The sequence below is a fragment of the Pelobates fuscus genome, chromosome 5, assembly GCF_036172605.1.
Source record: "Pelobates fuscus isolate aPelFus1 chromosome 5, aPelFus1.pri, whole genome shotgun sequence".
In the NCBI taxonomy this organism is placed as follows: Eukaryota; Metazoa; Chordata; class Amphibia; order Anura; family Pelobatidae; genus Pelobates; species Pelobates fuscus.
In genome coordinates, this window is record NC_086321.1 from 278,964,739 (window position 1) to 278,987,927 (window position 23,189).

Below are 23,189 nucleotides of genomic sequence, written 5' to 3' on the forward strand. Positions count from 1 at the left end.
TTATTAATTGTCAAATCCTGCAACTTTTTCAGAGCCGTACAATACATAGAAATTGAGAAAAATTAAGCATCCTGCAAACCTATTGCACAGCATCATTCTTAATGCTTTTTATTCACTGTTGTAACAAAAAAAAAAAAAAAAATTATAAAAGAAGCTTGTTGCACATCTTACAATATTATTTTATATGCCCGTAAATAAAGCTGGTCACGTAAAACGTTTTCAATGGTAAAATAATATAGAAAGCTTAAAATAGAATAAATAATTTTATAAAGTTATTTTTAAACCCCGCCAGTCCTATTTAAATTTATCATATATTCTGTCAGAAGTTTCTATTTTCCATAAGAACTATTTTAAACAAAATCTGTCTCTCTCTCTCTCTCTCTGGTCTCACTGTTGCAAGTTACAACAGACACATAAATATTTTTGGAGACATTAAACAGTGGATTCTATCCCCTCCCAAATCCACTACGCAAAATACATTTTAGAAATAGGCTAAATGTGGCTTCCACAACAGCACAGGTATATCAAATAAAATCTGACAAAAAGTGCTTTCTTGCCTATTATCAAATGCAACAATTACTTTGAGGAGTAATACTACACTGTACCTCACAGAGGCTTGCTTTAATCCAGTATATCTCCTTCATTTAATTTAGTATATCTGCAGATGTTAGACTGAGTGGAGGAGTAAACACATTGTCCTTGCTTCCAAATTCTTTTGAAAGGAATTTAGGAGAGCAAAGAAATTCCAAAATGGCATTATAAAAAAAAAAAAAAAAAAAACCTATATATATATATATATAGATATATATATAAATTCTTTACTGCTGAGGTTGTCAAGTTAAAATATTGTAAAAGGCAGAGTTATACAGTTTTCATAGTGAAAGACCAGTTGTTTTAGTGAACACTGGCTTAATTAAGGTTTGTTGTTTTGAAACAGATACTTCGGAATAGACAATATAAACCATTTTTAAGCTGGTACGAAAAGATGGCCTCTTACAAATGCCAGTCAAAATGAGATCACACCTTTTGGTGCCAGAGGCATAATACGAAGGCCACCTGACTGACACACACACACAGTATTAATGTAGCACCATAGCAAATTCAAGTGATCCCAAAGAAAATTGCAGATTTGTAAATTGTTTTAAGAATACAAGCATTTTTTTTTTTTAAAGTTATTTCCATCCATTATTTATGTCTCCTGGCCCAGTTACACTCTATCAGTTAAGAGCCGCAAAACACAATTCTTGCAATCCATCTGGTTGCGTTTTATTTATTCACAATACTGTGGTTAAATGGTTCACTCTACCTTGCCTATAATGGTATAAATATAACCTGTCAAAAATCAAAAAGATGTACATGATAATCTTAGCACCAAGAGCGATTAAGATCTCAAACAGCATGATTTTTTTCAGGTTAAGTATCATGAGCCTTAAAATGTATAACAAAGTCTTCGATAATGACATCAATTTGCCGCCATTATGAGACCCCTCCAGTAGATATAACTGCTAACATTTACAGTAAAAGGTCTGTTATCAAGTGGTCCTTGTGCAACATAAGGGACAAATGTGAATATTGCAGCAAAGATAAAAAGTGCACTATGTCAATAGAGCTCCAGAGGTCTGAAAGTTTGTTTTTCTCCAGACTAACAGTTTTGCCCCAAGAAAAGCTGGGAATAGCACAAACGTTTGTTTATAACACATGATGGCTCAAAGGTCTGATATTGATTAGTCAGGATCATATTTGTATTTTCTGTTCAAATAGAAACAAAACATTTGAAAATGGGCTTTAGTTATAAATGATACACCTTTAACAACTATAATGTAGCCTAAGGTCATTTGTTGTCGATTCCCCTCCATTTATTTAATATTTATACATATATTTATATATTTCTCTCTATATACATCTATCTACATATATGTACATATACACATATATACATATACATAGGTAGACTGATATATCCATATATGACAAATAATACATCTCAAAACCAACTTGGATGTAATTTGCAGCAAAGGCATGAATTTATGAAAAGTGTTTTCGATAACTGTAAACGTCATGCTGGTAGTGTCTTGAGTTTTGAAAAATTATTTTTTTTTGTACAAAAGTATAAATATTTTCCTGTCCAGATTTCTGGCAATTGTGTTGCGTAAGGAAAAGGATTTTAAGAGGGTCTTCTGTGAGTGCGCTACAATCTTCTGGCTTGAATCCGCTGGTTCTCACATGATGTGAGCTGCGTGGTGCACTGTGGTGGTGCCCATGATAGTCTCTGCAAAAACTTTGTCCAAACAGGACAATGAAGTTCTTTTACAGCAAGTCCATTTTCGGTCTGTAATGCAGAAGGAGTGGTGCTTTCTATGAGGGAAAAGTATATATATATATATTACAAAGTAAATATATAGAAGACACCCAAAATCACCAATGGAAAAATACATGAAGGGATTTAAAATAACATTACCCTACCCTTATACACCTCTTAAAATGTAGATATACCAAGACTCCTCTAAAGTTTCATAAGTATAACAAAACACTAAAACGTATGTCTGTGTGTTGTTGCACTCAAAAAAATAATTTGCTTGTTGGAGTTATTAAACCAGAATTTTCTCTAGATTACTTGAGAACATATAAATAGAAAAAGGACAAATATATAGCGCAGAGCTTCCATATAAAAATCACTCTTTAATATGAATTGCACTTACAAGATTAGGAATTAACATATACCAGTATTCGAGAAAGAGTCCAGGCACTCCAATGTCTTCAGGCACCTTTATTAGAACATTGCAATGTTTAGACTCCCAATGGAGTCTTTGTCAAGCTTGACAAAGACTGCATTGGGAGTTGAAACATTGCAGTGCACATATTGCACGGCCGCAGCGTTGGCCGGGTCCCTGAAGATATAGGACCCATTGGGTGGCCCTAAATACTTGGGCCACCCGATGGGCCCCATTAGCGTGCGGGCCCTGGTGCAGGTGTACTGGCGTCAGTTTCCTTTGCTACCTGTGGGGCCGGGCCCCCCGTGGCTCAGCTAGACACATTATCTAAACTTAATTGAGTGTGGTTCCTTTTCCATTTTTGCAATTTAGGAATTAATATAGGCACATCATAGATAAGGTCAGGAATCAGTAGTGCCAACACCGTAGTCCAGGGAAACTAGGAACAGGAAATAAACTCTTCTTTTAAATAATAAAAACTGATGTACAAACAAATAAAGAAGGCACATAAAAACCAATAAAAAAAAAAAAAATCCGACGCAGCCCTACGCGTTTCGTCCAACTGTTCCAACTTCTTCAGAGGAAATAAAAGCAAATATTTTTTTTTTTTTTTGAGTGCAACAATTCACAGACATACATTTGGTGTATATATACACAATACTTCCCTATATTTTTGTCTATTTTAGATGTGTGTGTGTATACACACATATTATAAAGTACAAAGGATAACAGAGATAATGCACTTTAAATAGTTATGAAGACAATATGCAAGAATTATCTACTGTCCATCAAATATGCATACTCAATTATTTTTACTCATCCTATACATAATTGTTACTTTATAACAGTCTTTTTAATACAGTAGCAAATGGTTCAAATGTATGGAGATACAACCAAAATATATGAACATTGCTATAAACACCTTTATTATTTCAGACATTTACATCAGATTGAATCTGCCACAATTTTATATAGTACACAGTTGTATAGCCGTAGTATATGAATAGATTGGGTGTTGATATAATGGGGCCACTTGCCTTGTGCTTACTGCCCAACTTGACTCCATAGATCAGCTTTGGCAAGTCCTGTAACCCAGCACCTTTCCCCTTCCTCATCTCTTTTTTATTTTATTTTATTTTTAACTATTCAAGCTACTATGTAATTGATTCGCAATGAGTCAATGTTCAGTGTGCACATACCTTAAATCTCCATCGTGTGACAACAACAAACTTAAGTGTATGGTCCTTGCCGAGAATTTCTTCATTGCATAATATGTCCAACTAAAGTAAAAATAGTTTCAAAAGTGTTAAAATATATAGTATTCCAGTGTACAAAGAAGTTACAAGTACATTATTCAACAGTAACTTCCAAATTCACCACTGCTTGGCATAAAATTAATTGTAGTGATTTTGTTGCTTTTATGTTTTGTTGTATTTTATTGGTACATTTATGTAACTGTGTAGATTTGTCTTAGTAACCTATAGTACATGATACCAGTATTCTAAATAGTTCAAATAAATTCAGGAAAAATTAAACATGTGTCATTTATAAATACTCCATTCATTTGAATAGGTTTTTGTTTTCCAACATGGTTACCAGCTGACTTAAAAGGATCACTATAGGGTCGGGAACACAAACATGTATTCCTGACCCTATAGTGCTAAATTTCACCATACTCACCCCCCACCCCCTCCCCTCAGCCCCCCTATAAAAGTTTAAAACTTGCCTTATTTGCAGCACCATGCGGGTCGGCCGGTGCTGGCTCCCCCCCCCCCCTTTGTGACATCATCAAAATGGCTGATTTTTAGCCAATCCAATCCCATTGGATTGGCTCAAATCAGCACAGGGGCGGGGCCAAATGCAGTTTTGGCCAATCAAGACCTCCTCAAAGAGATGCATGGAATCAATGCATTTCTACAAGGAAAACTCAGCGTCTCCATGCAGAGTGTGGGGATGCTGAACGGCACGGCTGCTTACTGTGCAGCCCTGAGCCAGGAAGCCCCTCCAGTGGCCATCTGAGGAATGGCCACTCGGCGGTGTCCCTAGGGGCAATGTAAACACTGCTTTTTCTCTGAAAAGGCAGTGTTTACATGAAAATGCCTGAAGGGAGCCATTATACTCACCAGAACAACTATATTAAGCTGTAGTTGTTCTGGTGACTATAGTGTCCCTTTAAAAGGACCCTTTAAGTGCCGTAATCACTATAGATCAACGTAAAGGTCATGGGGCACAGTTTGTCCCACAGTTTCAGTCAAAGTGTTTAAAGTTTGACAAAAACAAGGGTTCAGCTCATCTACAGCCAGGCACTGGAAGTGAACTTCCACATTAGCCATTCCAATTCTGGACATAAATGATAAGCTGAGCTCACTAGGGAGTGGGTGAGCCCCAGTTTTGGCCAGAAGTATGCTTCTCTTTCAAGTCAGCTTCAACTATAAATTCTTTAGCCTCAACTGATTTGGGAGATATTGAGAACAAATTCACAGTGAGCTCTAAAAACACAGCCATTTTATAAACATTATGCAGATAATCATAGCTATGAAATGTAAAAGTCACCCATAACTAGTAAAAAACAAAAAAAAAAAAACACACAAATGTGAAAGAAACTGTTATGTAACAGTTTTTCTTTTTACTTATATTTACAATTATCTGTAAGCTAGTAACTTTATCTAGGCCTGCATTGCAGTTGTGTAATGATCTATTTTCTCAAGCTTAACTTCTGTTAAGAAAATAAAATCGATTTATGGTTTAAATTTCAAACAATCGCATTACAAAAAAATTTCAATTAGAACAAAAGTCAATATACTTGTTCATCCCACTCAGTCTCAGAGGTAAAAACAAGTGCAATGTTTAGGGTAGGTTACAATTAGTCCTTTCATCAGTCTCTAGTTTTTTTTTTGTTTTTTTTTCAAATAAATTGTACTGTTTCAGTAGTCCACCCCTTCTGCTTCCCCCTCCAAGCCTGCAGGATTTAAATATTTTACCACAATTATTCTGATAAACATTAGGTTATGACTATCTTTGAATTGCACTTAAGCTACAATCTCATAGAAACCCTTGCTGTACCCAATGGGATATGCCACCAGTAATACAGAAAAAAAAACTTCCAGAAAAAGAAAAAACAAAAACAAACAATAAGGTACCATATATATTCGAGTATAAGTCGAGGCCCCTAATTTTACCCCCAAAAACTGGGAAAACGTATTGATTTGAGTATAAGACTAGGGTGGGAAATGCAGCAGCTACTGTTAAATTTCTAAATAAAATTAGATCCCCAAAAAATTATATTAATTTAATATTTATTTACAGTGTGTGTATATAATGAATGCAGTGTGTGTGTGTGTGTGTGTGTGTGTTTGTGTAGTGTGTGTATATGATGAATGCATAGTGTGTGTGTTTGTGTAGTGTGTGTATATAATGAATGCAGTGTGTGTTTGTGTAGTGTGTGTATATAATGAATGCAGTGTGTGTGTGTATGAATGCAGTGTGTGTGTGTGTGTATGAATAAATGCAGTGTGTGTGTGTGTATGAATGTGATGCAGAGTGTGTAACCTTGGTGGGGGGGTGGGCATTTTTATTATTTATTTATTTTACTATTATTTTAATATTACATTTTATTTTTATTTTTAATATTATTACATTTTTTATTTTATTATATTATTATTTACATTTGTATTTGATTTTTTTGTCCCAGGGAGGGGGGCTATATTAGTCCCTGGTGGTCCCTAGCTGGCCAGGGAGGGGGGCTATATTAGTCCCTGGTGGTCCAGTGGTGTGTACTGTGCAGGAGGGGAGCTAGCAGCGAGCTGTTACTTACCTTTTCTGCAGCTCCTGTCAGCTCCCTTCTCCTCCGTGCCGTTTAGCTCCACTGTAAGTCTTGCGGTCTGAGTGTCGCACGGAACGTTGACACAGTAACCCGTGGCAACACTCTGACGCCGCGGCTCTCGCGAGACTTACATTGGAGCTGCAGTAAAGGTAAGTAACAGCTCGCTGCCAGCCCCTAACAGGACCGCCGGGCTTGTAATGAGCCCGGCGGTCCTGGTCTGTATTATGGCAATGTAAGTTGCCATAATACAGACAGTGACTCGAGTATAAGATGACTGGGGTTTTTTCAGCACAAGAAATGTGCAGAAAAACTTGTCTTATACTCGAGTATATACGGTAGGTCTTATATCACAAAGGTAGACAGACACATATAAAAAAGGCATACAGTTCAATAACCACCAAAATAGTAAGGCAGGTCATGGCAAAAGGAAAGCAACTAAAAACACAGCAGGAAGTAACCTACGCACTCAGAAGAAGCAGAGCATTACATAAAGAATAATTAGGGTGGATGCAAAAACTCATCTTCTCCACCCAGCTTGGCTTCAGGGCCACAGAGCCCATATGGGCAACACATCATAGTTCTTTTTTTTTTTTTAAAGACATAGAGGATTATTAACCACACATAGCAAATTGTACTGAACTACAAATGTCAGACGAAAATAGCGGGTTTTGAAAAAAATACCCAACTTGTACAGCCACTACGATGCAGTGGTTTTTGATTGTTTTTTTTTTTTTTTAAGAAACACTGCCAAAACAGAATGCACATAACATTTAGATATTTTATCAAGAGCAAATCTGGTTTAAACGTACCTCGTTGAAAGATGATAGATTAAGTTTTTTGGCTATGAACTTCTTTAGATGTAAGACTGTGGCTTGTGCTGAGCAACGTATCCATTTTCGCTTGAGTCCACGCAATTTGCTGCTATTGCATTCTAAGCAAATGCTCACCTTCACACAAAAAAAAAAAAGAATTGAAAATAGTAAGGACATTTAAATAATTCACACCATCATTTTAGATCCAACAAAGTGTCACTTATAAATTGAATAGTCAAAGGAGACTTGACAGAGGATTGTGCATTTGCTGCTGTGCCCCAGAAATAAAAAAAAAAGATTTTATATATATATATATATTTATTTATTTTGAATATCAGAGTTTACCTATACACAAAACATAAAGCAGCTGACTATCCATAGCCCTATTCGACAGGCGAAAATTATTGATAGTCTAGTTTGATAGAGATTTGATTTTTATTATTCAGGGAATTTCGAACAGAAATGCCCCAAAATTGTACTGCTTCATACCAAATTCTACACACGCACGCACACGATCATACATTTAGTGATAATTCTAAGTTTAGCGCACATTAGTCCAAATTCATTGTTTTGTTTTTTTGTTTTTTATCCCTTAATGCATACTTAGATACTTATACATTTTTTTTGGTTAAAATTTTAAAAAAATTATCTCCTCTCTGCCGCTTTCTCCTTCTCCCTGCTATTAGCAGTATCCTTGCAGTATCCTTGCGTCCTATCCTCCAGATTGCGCACTTAGTGCAGGACATGTTTGTAATTTTGCAATGTTTTAGTTCTTTACAGTGACAGAGTTAGAAGCCAAAAAGTATACACAAAACATACACATTTTTTTAAATATATTTGCTAGAACAAAGAATAGATTCGATTTTTTTATATCAATAAAGAGATGTTGTGTTATTTTGTTTGCATGCCAGGCAAGCCATTTGGTCTATGAACAGGAAAATAATGCTTGTTGTCATGTTAGCAGCATGACATGCCCAAATAATGCAAGCTTTTACTCTGGCTTTAAATCAATGCTTCTAATAAAATCGTTCTGTACTCCCCTCAAAGCATTATCTATATATAGAATTGTGCAGTAGAAATGAAAGAGTACAACAGAAACAAATACAAGGGTCACTAAAATGTCAAACTGAATTGTGTCTCCCTCTAGCTCATTACATACACGCCCCGTCTTTCCATCCTAATAGCCATTATTAGGTTTATTCTGTCAATTTACATTGGAATGGAGAATAATGGCGAGCCGGGCATGGAACGATAACTAGGATGAGTTTCTGCTTTATTTTAATAGCCATTAGTTCAGCTTTAGCAAAGAGTAAAAGCAGAAAAATGATTTGCAGCCAAAAAAATAAAAATAAAGATAAAAAAATCATTTTACAGCTAGTTAAAAAGTATGTATATATTATATATATATATATAATTAGTTCATTGTATCAATACCATCGATAAATACTATACGATAATTTCATGTATCGTCACATACTTTTTAGCCTTTTGGGATATTTGATCTTTTAAGGACACTAAAGAAACAAACAACAACACTGCTGTTTACGTAAAAAGTGTCTGCATATGTCTTTTCTAACCATTGTGTCAATCCATTCAGTAGTTGTTAAAGAAACACTCGAGCGTTACAAATAAAAACCTGTAGACTACTGCCCCTCGATCTCCTAAATAAAGGGTAATTAACATCTCAGCCAGAGGTGAGAGGATCTCTTAATGATGTTCTCCCTCACAAAAAAGCACTGGGACACAAGGCACAGAGAAAGACACTGCCTTACGTTTTTTTTTTTTTTTGCTGGGACAAGCAATAATCAGAAAGAGCACCCTCCTGGCTGTCTGAAAGCCAGCAGAGTGCAACTTGGGACCTTTTAGAAAAGTGGAAATTTCTTAAAAAAATTGCTAGCAAGCTTTGGGTAAATATTTAGGCATCACTGAAAGTGAGTCATAGTAATTTACAGATTGATGTGCATCACTCACTTTAGTGGCACAACACTACCTGTTTAGCTGTGAGCCGCTCTCAGCTTACAAAAGGGAGAACAAAGTATCAATGCCTGGATCTCTGTCAGGATTACTATTGATCCAGCATGCAGAAATAGTATCACACCTAGGACTAAGGATAATGTATAAGCGGACCTTAGAACGGCCGGACTTAACGTATCCAAGAAAAGTGAAAATACTTGCAGGGGTCAGGGATACAGAATGAGACACAACGATGAGGGGAAGCCAAAAGTCAAAAACACCAGAATTCAGGGAAGTCAAAACGAAGCCAAAATCAAACACCAGAAATACTACAACCAGGAACACTCTCTCGGATAACCAACTAAGGGAAACCACGACAGGGCACTGATCAAAAGGCAATTTGGGTTTAAGTAACCCTCCTAAAGCTGCAATTGGCTGTATGTGACCTCTGAGCCCAAAACGTGCATGCACGTCTATGACGTGACGTCGCACGCACGTAGGCGCCATCTTTTATGAGTAAAGGTTATTTCTTTATTAGAAACAGAACCGCAGCGGCCGGCGTCTGTTAACGCCACACACGCTGGGAACCGGGATGGAAGGAGGTCGCGCTTTGATCTGCCGCAGGTAAGCCTTTGATATTTCTGTCAGCATGACCACTGTTTTTCAGTGTGGCAATGCCGACAGTAACCCGCGGCACCGTGACAATCTCCCCGGTGCTAGCAATGATCATCATGCTGGCAGTAAAACTGTATCATGAGGTTTGTCACAAAAGTGTACAAAAATCCTCTGCAATGCATTAAGTCACAGATCGTCGTACATTGTTAGAGACTTAAAAGAAAATGTGTGCAAAATTCTATGACTAAAATGTGGCCCCATCAACAGAAGGTCAGAGAAGGTTAGCTAACAACAGACTGATATCACACAGGGGCTTGAAAGTTAAAATAGGGAGAGTCTTGCTTGACTACTTTAGTCACATCACAAACACTTATTTTTCTATTATTTATCCCTTTTACAAATTCCTGCTTACATTACATCTACGGAGAAGATTGCCGGCTATTCACCAAACCGAGATGCAAAATGACAGATTTTGTATGGAATGTCACCTGAAATACGAATACATACAGAGCTGCAATAAAGTGAACATAATTATTAGCCTCAGGATGTTGTTTAGAACAAAATGAGCTGGTATTTGTGTCCTGTACGTGAAGTTACTTCCCAGAAGGTCCACATAGTTTGAGACAGAAGCTGTTGCTGAGATTTCGGCTGCCTAGACATAGCTCCTTAATACCAGAAGCTGTCTTTGTGAGAGCATTCGGTTTTTGTTATTTGTATCTACCTATAAAATCTTGTATACATATTTTGCTGCACTGAATGTACGCCTGAGATAATGATCCATCCAGAACCTGGCATTTCGCATCTCGGCTTCATGAGCCCCTGCAAACAATGAATGTTGTTAATTGCTCCAATTTGCTTTGGGTTGTATTTGTTAGCATTTATTTTCACTGTAGTACATGTATTAGATAAAACAACACATTTGTTTATATATACACATTTTATTTTTGCTTTGCAGAAAACATGTTATTTGTGCAGGGAGTCTTTTCTTTTTGAGGAACAAAAGAGCCTGAACGCCGAAAATTATTCATGCTGTGAACTTCTCGGTTCACATCATGCTGAAGGTGTTCTATTGGGCTGAAGTGCTGGAACTGTGAAGGTCAGTGGAGTTAATTGTAGTCACTGTTATATGGTATCAGCTTGGAATGTTGTGTGCTTCATGATAATGCACACAGTTAGCATCTCTGCAATGCTGTGGTTTTCAAATGATGCTTATGTTAAATTAATTCATTCATATGTCATGAAGTCTCCCTATAGGTGCCAAGAAAATATTGCTGATATCAGGCAGGATTGATCCATGGATTGCAGTACATGAAACAAATTGTGACCCTGCCATCTAGATATCCCAGCAGAAATCAAGGTTTTTTTTTCTGCACCTATGGCAGCCTTATTCTCCTATTCTAGGCTGATAGGAGTGAGACCAGACAAGCTCTTCAACTTCCATGCTACAACTCATGCTTTCAGATGTGCCTTTCTACACACCACATATGTCAAGAGTTATTTGAGTATTTTCTGGCTTTTGTGTCAACTTAAAACCAATCCGATGTTTTCTGGAGTCATTGTACACGTTTGTTTTTGCCCAGGGGTGAAGTAAAGGCTAGTTATACTTACCTGATGTTGACCCCAGCCCCTAGCGCAGCATCTTCAACCTTCAGCTCCTGGCGCTTCATCAACCAGGAAACCACGTCAGTGCAAGAGTACAGCACTGATGTCTATGAAGAAACCCATAAGCCTGTGGAAGCCTCCATAGATATTTTCTGGCGATGAGCGAGCCAATGCCTTATTCCCACAGTTTGTGCTAGCTAAACCGGATGGTGGTAGCTCCACGTTTACTTCAACTTGGGTGACAGAGCCGCTTTAAACTAATCTTGTAACTCAAAATAAAATTGTACTCTCCTGAAGATGAAAATAAATTCATAAAATAAGGAAAAGTTATTCCTTACGTATCAATGGGGATGCCTTGAAGAGCATGGTTTAAAGAAACTCTCACTCTCCCAATAGCAATTCACAGCAGTAATTTGGACTTCCACACACAAATTGGCAGGGCAAACTAGGAGTGCTGCCAAATGCATTTTGTGACACTATGTTACTTACTCAGAGACCACAACCAGGCTACTCTCCTTCAATTGCTCTTGTACAAAAGATGTCCTTATTGTATCAGAAGTAGCTCTTGTATAAGTAAACTCTTTCACAGCCATACGGAGAGATTTTTTGCTTTGTAAATCTGTCATTTTACCAGTAATGTTACTGTGACTATAAACCCAATTTGCAAGGGAAATGCAATAAGCCTAAGAATGTGTCTGAAATTCTAAAGAAACATTGCACTAGAGACTTTAGTGGATTTAAAAAAAAAAAAAAATTATAAAAAAAAATAATAATTAAAAAAATAAAAATCTGCAATTTGGTTTGTTGTTTTAGACCGGTGGAACCAATACTAATGGTACTAATATTCATATTATGATCACTTGACTTGAATTACACTTTGTGTAATAAACTTTGTCAAAATCTAACATTAGCTAAAGTTTAAAACAACTAAACCTCTTATGCACAGCGTGTATAAGCAGAAGATGTGTACACATATACAAAATTGCAGTACTGTGCAAAAATTTTAGACCATACTGAAATGCTACACTCTCTTCATAATTAGTAGTACATGCTTAAATATGAAAAGGAAAACTATATGACACAAAACATTCCTTGTGTGTTTCTTCCCATCCCCTTTAATATACAATGCTGTTTGCGTACCTGTTCGTCACTTCTGTGATAATCATGGTCTTCTTCCTGTTTTTCTTCCGTTGTGTCTTTCGTCGTGTTTTCTTCTGTTTTTGTTTCTCCTGGTGGTAAAGAATACAGATCAAGGTCATTCCTAGCAATGCAATAATGATTAGAATGAACATTTAAATTAGGACTGGAAATTTACACTAGTTCACAATTACACTACAAATATATAACTTGCATACAAACTTTAAGTAAATATTTCACCCTCATGGATGCAAAACCCTCAATAATAGGTCTTTGAGAACTATCTAAACTGTGTTCCCATGGAGTGGTTTGATCTAAACATGATTATGTAACGGCTGATTTTATATTTTCAAGGGCAAGAAAGTTTTTGAGACCATCAGGGAGTTTTATCAAGGCAAAAACAAGTGTTTTTGTCTGGGGCAAAGAGCTAAATAAAGCGCAAAAATCATGGAATGCTTCTCAATACTTAGCATCTGTATTGCCTTCATAATAACCCATCCATATGCAACTAATCATAGGATTCATTTTTACCAGAGTTACTGTTATTCCAGGGAAAACAGTACAAGTCTGTAATATATTCTGTACAATACTTTGCATTGTCCTTGGTAATGGTACGCTGTACATCTAGCAATGTACTTCATTAAAACCTGGATGCCGGGGGCGGGGCCCGACCGCCATGCTGACCGGTCGCAGTCTGGAGGGGCTCCTGTAGGATTTGGCCTATTTTGACGAAAATACTAAGTTTACAGCCTGCCCCGGAGTCAAGATAATACCTCCCGTGTCCAGGTAGTTGACGGCGCCTTTGCAGACCCGAGATCGGGAGTCTTGCAGCCCCAGGGGGTGATGCAAGGCTTCGGGGCCTGCGACCCATGTGGGTGTAGAACGGGGCGGACGGCCACCTCCCTGTTTCGGAACCTGGCAGCCGTGCAGCAGCCCAGAGACATGTCCTGCGGGTCCTGCCCCCGCCTCCCCCACAGACCGGGGGGTTTATCCCGGTCCACATTGGAGGGAATTACTGCCTAATAACGGCCCATCGAGCCTGCAGGGCACAGTGCATCCCACGCCAGGGCGCCAAAATGGCGGCGACGCGACCAACTTTGCCTACCTTCAAGCAGCTCCGTCTGCAGGAATACTGGCAGCATATACTACCACCGGAAAACACAGCAGATCTGCCATGCCTTGCAAGCCGCGCTACCACCTAAGATACCGAGGTGTGGACCGATGTCCTGACCGCCGCTGCCGTGGAATGGCAAGTCCTACTATACCAGCGTTTGCTCTAAGCTGCATCAAGAGACCACCACAGCCACCTCTGAGCCGCCCCTCATGCTATCCGTGGCAGACATCTCCCCACCAAGCGAGTGTGTCGTTCCCTGGCAAGTCACCCCCATGCTGGACAGTTATGCATACCCAGTGGGCATAGGCTGACAGGGACTAATTCAATGGGCATGTGGTCCTGTTCCCACATTATACATCTCAAGGGAAAATGTCACCGTTGGCAGAAGCTTGAGGCTCTGATACTTACCTCCAGTCCAGTTCATATTTCAGTTTAACTTACATGTTCAAGCTTATACCATGCAGTATGATTTTATTTTCATTGAATTCTAAGCAACTTACTTCCTCTTGCATTACTTAAGCCTGCATAAGTCTTAATACCTCTCTCTCAGCATGTTTGGCCTATGATTAGCAATCTACCATCACTTACCTTACCCTATGTAGGCCTAAGCATGAATATCTTGATATTACAACCCAAAAAAATTAAAAAGTGCATTTATTCAATTTCTGTGATACCTTTGCACTGTCTGTGTTTATATGTGAAACTTGCAAAGCACTACAAAAATAAAGAATTAAAAAAAAAAAAAAAAAAAAAAAAACTGGATGCCTGCTCCTGCTTGAAAAGTATTTAATTGCAAGGATTAAAATGGATTAACCATGATAGATATAAAATTATGTAACACTTAATACTAAAAAAGAAATTACAGATTATAGAATAAACCTAAATCTAAATGGCTCATGAGACTTTGCTGTGTGTAGAGTCAGACAGGTCATACAACAACATTCTGTTTGACAAAAAATGTAATGGCTTTTGCATAATAATGGTATAAACTGTAGAATGTCCAATAGAATTGCTCACATCTGTGAGGAGCTGACTTATAAACACTAGAAGAGATTTATCAAAGTGTTCGGAAAAATGTCTTATTTTTGGTCATGCATATTAAAACTCTCATAAGGTCCTAAAATGTGCTTGATTTTTCACAGAAATACCCCAAAAAAAGAAAGACACCTAACAGAAAACGGTCTACTAAACTTTGAAAGATTCCCCCCCCCCACTGTGTCCATTTATCTTTGATCTGCTAATATAAAACTTCTAGCATTCTCTATTACACATATATTTCTGGTTTGTAAACCAAACATTTGTTTGCACATGTATTACTGAACTGGCTCTTATTGAATATGGCGGTATCTATCTTGGTTAATAATATACATATAATCTCAAGACCAAAGTAGTCCCTTACCATTGCGTACGGCTTCTACATGCTGCTTTGCCATACATGTTTCAGCTTTGATATCTCCAGGTACTTCCATGCCAAGTTTGTGATAAAACTCCCTCTGTTTGCGAATTTCCGCTGTTAAATATAAACCACAAAAATATTTATAAAAAGATAAATCGAATAACTGTGCAAATACTATTGGAAATAGTTTTCTTCAAGGAAAAAAAAATCACTACACATTATATTAACATAACAGACTACCATGTGTTACCCCTACCATCAATATGAAAAGTTGTGTTTACAAGTAAGATAGAGAGGGACTATTGACTGGGTTGCAGACAGCGCTGATATACTAGGAAAGTCAGTGTTGGCATCAATATATTGCACAAGTAAGCAATAATATAAAATCTCCAAGAACAGAAGAGCCAGATCTAACAGTAATTTACAGTGTATACAGCTGGATATAGATTTAACTTTATACTCACTATTTCAAATTGCAATATGAAGGAGATGCAGCAAGTGTTATATATTCACGAACACATGAAATCATAGCAAACAAAGCCAAATTGCTAAATTTAGGTAATCGCTGATTGGGGTAAAAATACAAAACACTGCTATAACTATGCAGAGTGAAAGTGTCAGCATTTAATAGATCGTTCCCAAAGTAAATCTCGATGGGTTCTAGTATAACTATAATATTTGTATTGTGCAGCGTTTATAAATCTATATTCACCTTCCCAGGGGTGTATCAGATATAAATGGGGTATTAAAATAGGAATATACAGAATGGCAAAGTTAATATGATATATTCAAAAATGTATTGTGTATAAAATATTCCTAACTCTTAAAAAAAACTCTTAGCACAGTAAAAACAAATGGTTATAGGTACAAATAACCACTTGTAAATGAAACAAAGTCAGTGATATGTAAAAGCAGAGAGTTTTCGTGGGATATATTACAACTCCATCAAAGGCTGTAAGACCCGTATGGCAATTGGAGACTTTACCACCATGTAAATTTCTTAGGAAAAGTGATGATGGCGATGCTTGTTCCAGTATCCGGATTGCTTTTTGTTAGCAGATGGATCCGTTAAATGCCAGAATCCCAGCCACAGTCAAAGTTTCTCCAACCAAACAAGCACTTTGTGTATACACAAATAATGAGATAATATCGGCCAGACCGATAATCGGTCAATGCCTAATAACCACCATAACCATGGGCTGTAGTGGCTATACTGTTTGAAGCATTCCTTTAATATACATAGAAGATAAGTATTATTTTAAAAAGATTTGTAGTGTACATCAGGAACAAGTAAGAATTTTATGAAAATGCCTACACTGATCTGAACATTTAGGTGGATTAAAAGTTTGATATACAATCATGATAGGGTCTACTTTAAAATAGAACCTTCCGCATTGAAGATATTTATTATATTACAATTTTGAACAGGTACAGATTTCCATTGCATATGCTGGTGAATTTAATTCATCAAAACTAAATTACCTTCTTGGAGTCCTGGCACAAGTTTGTAAACAATATCTTGCATTGTTCGGTCATGGCTGGAAGAAATGACAAGAAAAATAATGTTTAATTACTAGCGTGTTTGAAACATTATAATAATTAATATAAAGCTGACAAGCTCATATCCTCAAATAACCAGTAAAAATTACAATAATAAACCAGTGTTATAAACAAATCAACTGCAGTGGGTGTTGATGATTCTGTCCAAAGTTTGCAATCAAAATGTATTATATTGATATTAGTTCCCCAATGTAATAATTTATAGATGTAGATGAGGGCTATTTTAGGTAAGTTAAAATAGCTTTATAAAACTCCATAAAAAACACAATGTCCAGGCAGGTGGCACTAATAAGTGCTTGGTGGCTCTTATTTCCTTACTATAGATGCCAGGGGACAAATAGGACAAAAGCATTGCACAGCTTCTGGGCCACTTCAAACTATAGGTCCAGTAGCAACTGCATCCTCATGGCTACACTTGCAATAGATATGGTTTCTCTTTAATATATGAACATGCCAGCAATCTTAAATCTTTTGATGATACTTTATAATGAACAGAGGCTTTCATATAACCGAAAACATCAAATCGTTATTTTATTCTGGCACATTATTGTACTGATGGAATAAAGATAGTCTTTAAGGCGTCTGACAAAGCACGACCTGAAACCCAATGTGAAAGCATCCTGCTGTTTATGTCTTCATTAACCTAGACATATAAAGGAATATTATATTTCTATCCTTAACATAGCTTCTCTTGCTCTAGCAGTGGCCTCATTAGCAAACATTTCATAAAATCTAAAAATGAATCCAAGTACTGCAAAATGAAACGTGAAAGGACAGTTGTCCTCAATGGATGCCAACAGGAATCACTATGTATAAATATATCTAAATTGAGTTTATCACCCCTCCTGGGTGGTATATATTCCTCATTCTCAGTTTCTCTACCAGAAGCCCGGGAATGTGAGAGTTCTGCGCAGTATCTTAGTTGTTCCTAGAACTGCACTTTTCTGGACAACAATCTCAGATATCCCACCTGGAATCAGCTGAAGCCATTCCCCAACATGGCATTTTAATATTATATTATCCGGGAGACTTTAATAACAAATGATTACAGTCTTTGACAGGCACAATACGCTGAGGAGGACCCTGTTCGAACAAGCTTACAATCTCGAGGAGCTGGAGTAAATAAAACACAATAGGAAGGGCAGCATGAAGGAAAGGGTGGAAAAGTAGAAGAATTGGCTAAAGTAAAGTTTGATTAAAATAAAATTTAAAGGGCCCAGGAAGCCAATGTAATGATTGACAGAGGGATGATGTGTGTGAGAAGCGGCAGAAGTAAAAAAAAAATGGAAGCAGCATTCATTATGGACTGTGGGGAGGCAATATGTTGTCTGGAGAGATTAATTACAACAGAATTGTAGTAGTCAATTGGAAAAATTGGAAGTCCAGCTTCAGTGAGGCAACCAAATGTCGGTTAGCCAACAGGAAGTTCCTCAAGTGGCTGTTGTTTAATCATTGCAGTCTCTCTAAAGCTGTAATGATTTACATTGTAGGACTAAGGGGGACAGGAACACTGCACCCAGACCACTGCAATGAGCTGAAGTGTCCTTTTAATAGCCTATCACCTAGATGAGATACATCAACAAAGAGGCAATACAAATAAATAAACTGATATGGCTGCAGGTCAGGTTTATACTGAACAAGTTCCCCGCTTTTTTGAATGACACATTAAAAACCTTCTGTGAAGAAGCAAGTGCCAAAATTGCAGCCATCATGGAACCATTAGAGAAACTGTAAGGGCACCATAACAACTTCATCAAAGTGAAGTTATGGTGCCCAGAGCTCTCGGCACTTTCCTAACCAAAGGGATTCAACTGTTCTCAAAGTTTTAACCTCAAACGGTTTTACTGATTATATGTAGATGAATTTCATTATCCATTGGGCCATACTGACACACACACACACACAATACATATACACACACACACACCAGTTAGTAAATTAGGTATGAAAAAAATTATACTTTCAGTTATACCATGTCAGTCACTTTCACAAGCACATACCACGCTACGTCAACTCTCAACTCACATACAACTCATTCATTAACAATACACGTAACTAGTAATTCACAACCACCTACTTAGCCACTGATAAAATTCACATATCTATTCGCTCATAATCACAGGAACACTTCTAGCATCATAACCACTGCACCATATTATGATGGCTCTTAGACGCTGAGCTAAACTCTCTACTGCTGGTCCATCCCAATAAAGAGAACTTCTAACTCACCAAGAGGAGATTACCAGTGCCTGGCGTACCCCAGGTAAGTGTTCAAACCATTCGCCAATGGTTTGAAAAATTAAAGGGACACTACAGGCACCAATACAACTTAAGCTCATTGAAGTGGTTTGGGTGCAGCATCCCATGTCTCTTAAACCTGCAAAGGTAATTATTGCAGTTTTTAATAAACTGCAATAATTACCTTTGAGGGTTAACCCCACCTCTAGTGGCTGTCTACCACTAGAGTGACTTTCAGGGGGAGTGGGCGTGAAGCGTTGGCATAGAGATGGACATCATAATGTTAGGATTTCAGCTTTCTATTCCTAACATTATAGTGTTCCTGTAACCTGGGAAGGGGTCATGGCACTGAGGACTGTAGATTTTATAGTGCTTGGAGAGTGCAATACACAAATAACACTTGTTGATGCAAGGCATACAATAAATTTGAAAGAAATATAAATAGGATGATGTTTTGCTGAGGAGAGGAAGCCTTTTCGTAAGAATGAACTCACACAGACTTACAATTCATCAACATAAAGGAAAAATAACACACGCCAGCCAGAATAACAAAGAGAAAAATAATTTCGAGGATAATCAAGATATAGTTCACCATCTAGTCTTTAGATCACATCTGGACTGAATAGAGTAGTTGATAATTCTGTGTAGAACAAATTGCATTTAATTTGTCTAACTTTGGTAACATTTAGTTTGTCTAGAAACATTATATATCTATAAATAAATTACTGACATGATCCGTGAATTACTTCCCATACTGCACAATGCCATCATGCTGTGTGCCCCCAGTCTCCCTAAGATTCGTAGGAATTCCCTTCTCCCCTGATGGTACACCCACAAAGGAGTTGAGTCAGAAACAGCTCAATTCAGTGTTGCCCAGCTTATCTGCTGTTCATAACATGAGAGGGCGGAATTAATACCATTTGCAGCTCAAAAAGCTTGCACTAAGTCTTGGTTAGACTAAGTTTCTAGTTCTTCCTTAAAATTAAAGGATTCAAAGAACCAACACTAACCATACACATTAAAAATCAATGAATATAAAATATGCATAACAGTTAAGCATGCATTAGGGGAAAAAACAATGCCATTTCAAAGAAGCATTCATACATAGACAACATACACAGGCACGCACAGTAACAAGAGTTTATATGCAAAACAATGTATTATGTTACTGCACTTAATATATGTAAATGTGAAATACAAATACACCATCTAATAGTAAATATGAGCAGATGTGTTTAAACATAAGCAATGCTGTGTTCTACTTAATCTAGCACAGGAACAAATGGTGGTCATGGCGATTTATCATGTCATCCAGACAAAAATAGCACAGTGGTTGTTTGGAATATAGCTCACACAGCAGCTATTCAACTGGATATTTTGAGTGTAACTTCTGTTTTAATGTACATCACCAAAATATTCTGTTTTGAACTATAGAAATGATCAGGAATGTTGTCAAATCTAATTAAATTTGCCCATTTTATAACTGCAACAAGAAAGTGTTGGGTTATGTTTAACCCCTTAGTGACCAGACCGCTTTTCAATTTTCTAACCGTTAAGGACCAGGGCCGTTTTTACATTTCTGCTGCGTTTGTGTTTTGCTGTAATTTTCCCCTTATATATTTACTGTACCTACACATATTATATATTGGTTTTCTCGTCATTAAATGGTCTTTCTAAAGATACCATTAGTTTCATCATCTCATAATTTACTATAACAAAAATTATAAAATATGAAAAAACTAAATTAAAAACACACTTTTTCTAACTTTGACTCTCTACGCAAACACAGCTGCCAAGAAACACCCATGCTAAATAGTTTCTAAATTTTGTCCTGAGTTTAGAAATACCGAATGTTAACATGTTCTTAGCTTTTTTTTTTTTTTTGCAAGCTATAGGGATATAAGTACAAGTAGGACATTCTGTTTCAAAATATATATTTTTAAAATGTATCAATAGTGACATTGTAACACTGTTATCGGTCATAAATCTCTGAATCACACCTCACATGTACATTTTTTTTTTTTTTTAAAGCAAACAACTCAGGGTATTCAATATGAGGTATGTCCAGTCTTTTTTAGTAGCCACTTAGTCACAAACACTGGCCAAAGTTAGCTTTTATATTTGTTTGTGTGTTAAAAATGCAAAAAAACTATTATGAACGCTAACTTTGGCCAGTGTTTGTGTCTAAGTGGCTACTAAAAAAGACTGAACATACCCCATTTGCAATACCTTGGGTTGTCTTATTTTGCAAATGGTATGCCATCATAAGGGTAATTCTCATTCCTGGGCTACCATACGCTCTCAAAGGTAACATAACCAATCTGGCAAATTTTAATGTGCAAAAAATGGAAAATCAACCCCCAAATTGCAATTGCAATATAGTGCTAGCAAATTAAATTCTCTGGACTTTCGGCCTGTCCCCCAAATTGCAATCAATAAAATTACTTAATTATGTAAAAATATTACTTAAATATGCATGTAGAATTTAAATATATATACATATTTATATATTTGAAGTCTGCGTGTATATTTATGAAATTATGAATATGGACATATGTATACTTCATATATTTTTTATTTATTTGTATATATATATATATATAGTGTATTTTGATATTAATATATATATATAATTTTATTATTTTTACATTTTATTTTTTTTATAATACATATATATGCACAATATATATATATATATATATATATATATATATAGTTATAATATACCGTATATACTCGAGTATAAGCAGAGTTTTTCAGCACATTTTTTGTGCTGAAAACCCCCAACTCGGCTTATACTCTAGTCAGAGTCTGTATTATGGCAATTTGCATTGCCATAATACAGACTGGGGGGAGAGGGGTGCTGGCAGAGCTGTACTTACCTTTCCTGCAGCTCCTGTCAGCTCTCTCCTCCTCCGCGCCGTCCGTTCAGCACCTCGGTCAGCTCCCAGTGTAAGTCTCGCGAGAGCCGCGGGGTCATAGTGCGGCTCTCGCGAGACTTACACTGGGAGCTGACAGAGGGAGCTGCACAGACCGCGCGGAGGAGGAGAGAGCTGACAGGAGCTGCAGGAAAGGTAAGTACAGCTCTGCAAGCACCCCTCTCCCCCCACTAAACTACCAATGACACTGGACCACCAGGGAAGGAGCCCCCCTCCCTGGCCAGCTAGCAAGCAGGGAGGGGGGCCGAAAAAAAAAAAGATAATTAAAAAAAAAAATTAATAATAATTAAATAATAAATAATAATAATAATAAAAAAATAATATAAAAAAAATAAAATAATTAATAATATATCAAATGCCCACCCCCACCAACACATACACAAACACACACTGCATCACACACTCACACTTCATTCATATACAAACACTGCACTCACACACACACTGCACTCACACACACACACTGCACTCACACACACACACTGCACTCACACACACACACTGCACTCACACACACACACTGCACTCACACACACACACTGCACTCACACACACACACTGCACTCACACACACACACTGCACTCATTATATACACACACTGGAAATAAATATTCAATTAATATATACGCACACACACTGCACTCATACACACACACACACTGCACTCATACACACACTACACTCGCGCACTACACTCATACGCGCACTACACTCATACGCGCACTACACTCATACGCGCACTACACTCATACGCGCACTACACTCATACGCGCACTACACTCATACGCGCACTACACTCATACGCGCACTACACTCATACACGCACACTGCATTCATTATATACACACACTGAAAATAAATATTCAATTAATATATACGCACACACACTGCACTCATACACACACACACTGCACTCATACACACACTGCACTCATACACACACTGCACTCATACACGCACTGCACTCATACACGCACTGCACTCATACACGCACTGCACTCATCCGCACACACTGCATTCATACGCACACTGCACTCATCCGCACACACTGCATTCATACGCACACTGCACTCATACGCACACACTGCATTCATACGCACACACTGCATTCATACGCACACACTGCATTCATACGCACACACTGCATTCATACACACACACTGCATTCATTATATACACACACACTGTAAATAAATATTCAATTAATATAATTTTTTTAGGATCTAATTTTATTTAGAAATTTACCAGTAGCTGCTGCATTTCCCACCCTAGTCTTATACTCGAGTCA

At 37.3% G+C, this 23,189-nt stretch overlaps 1 protein-coding gene across 1 annotated transcript in view; it reads right to left on the minus strand.

Annotated features, from left to right (window-relative positions):
- Nucleotides 1-834: 834 nt before the first annotated feature.
- The window catches only part of PCGF3 (polycomb group ring finger 3), a 143,452-nt gene continuing 121,097 nt past the window's right edge, over nt 835-23,189 (minus strand). Inside the window, exons 4-9 of the mRNA XM_063455349.1 lie at nt 16,646-16,701; nt 15,167-15,277; nt 12,657-12,745; nt 7,344-7,481; nt 3,911-3,991; nt 835-2,355 (exon numbers count right to left, since the gene is read on the minus strand). Of these exons, the coding sequence (XP_063311419.1) occupies nt 2,308-2,355; nt 3,911-3,991; nt 7,344-7,481; nt 12,657-12,745; nt 15,167-15,277; nt 16,646-16,701 (523 nt within the window). The 3' untranslated portion in view covers nt 835-2,307. The remainder of the gene's footprint in view (nt 2,356-3,910; nt 3,992-7,343; nt 7,482-12,656; nt 12,746-15,166; nt 15,278-16,645; nt 16,702-23,189) is intronic.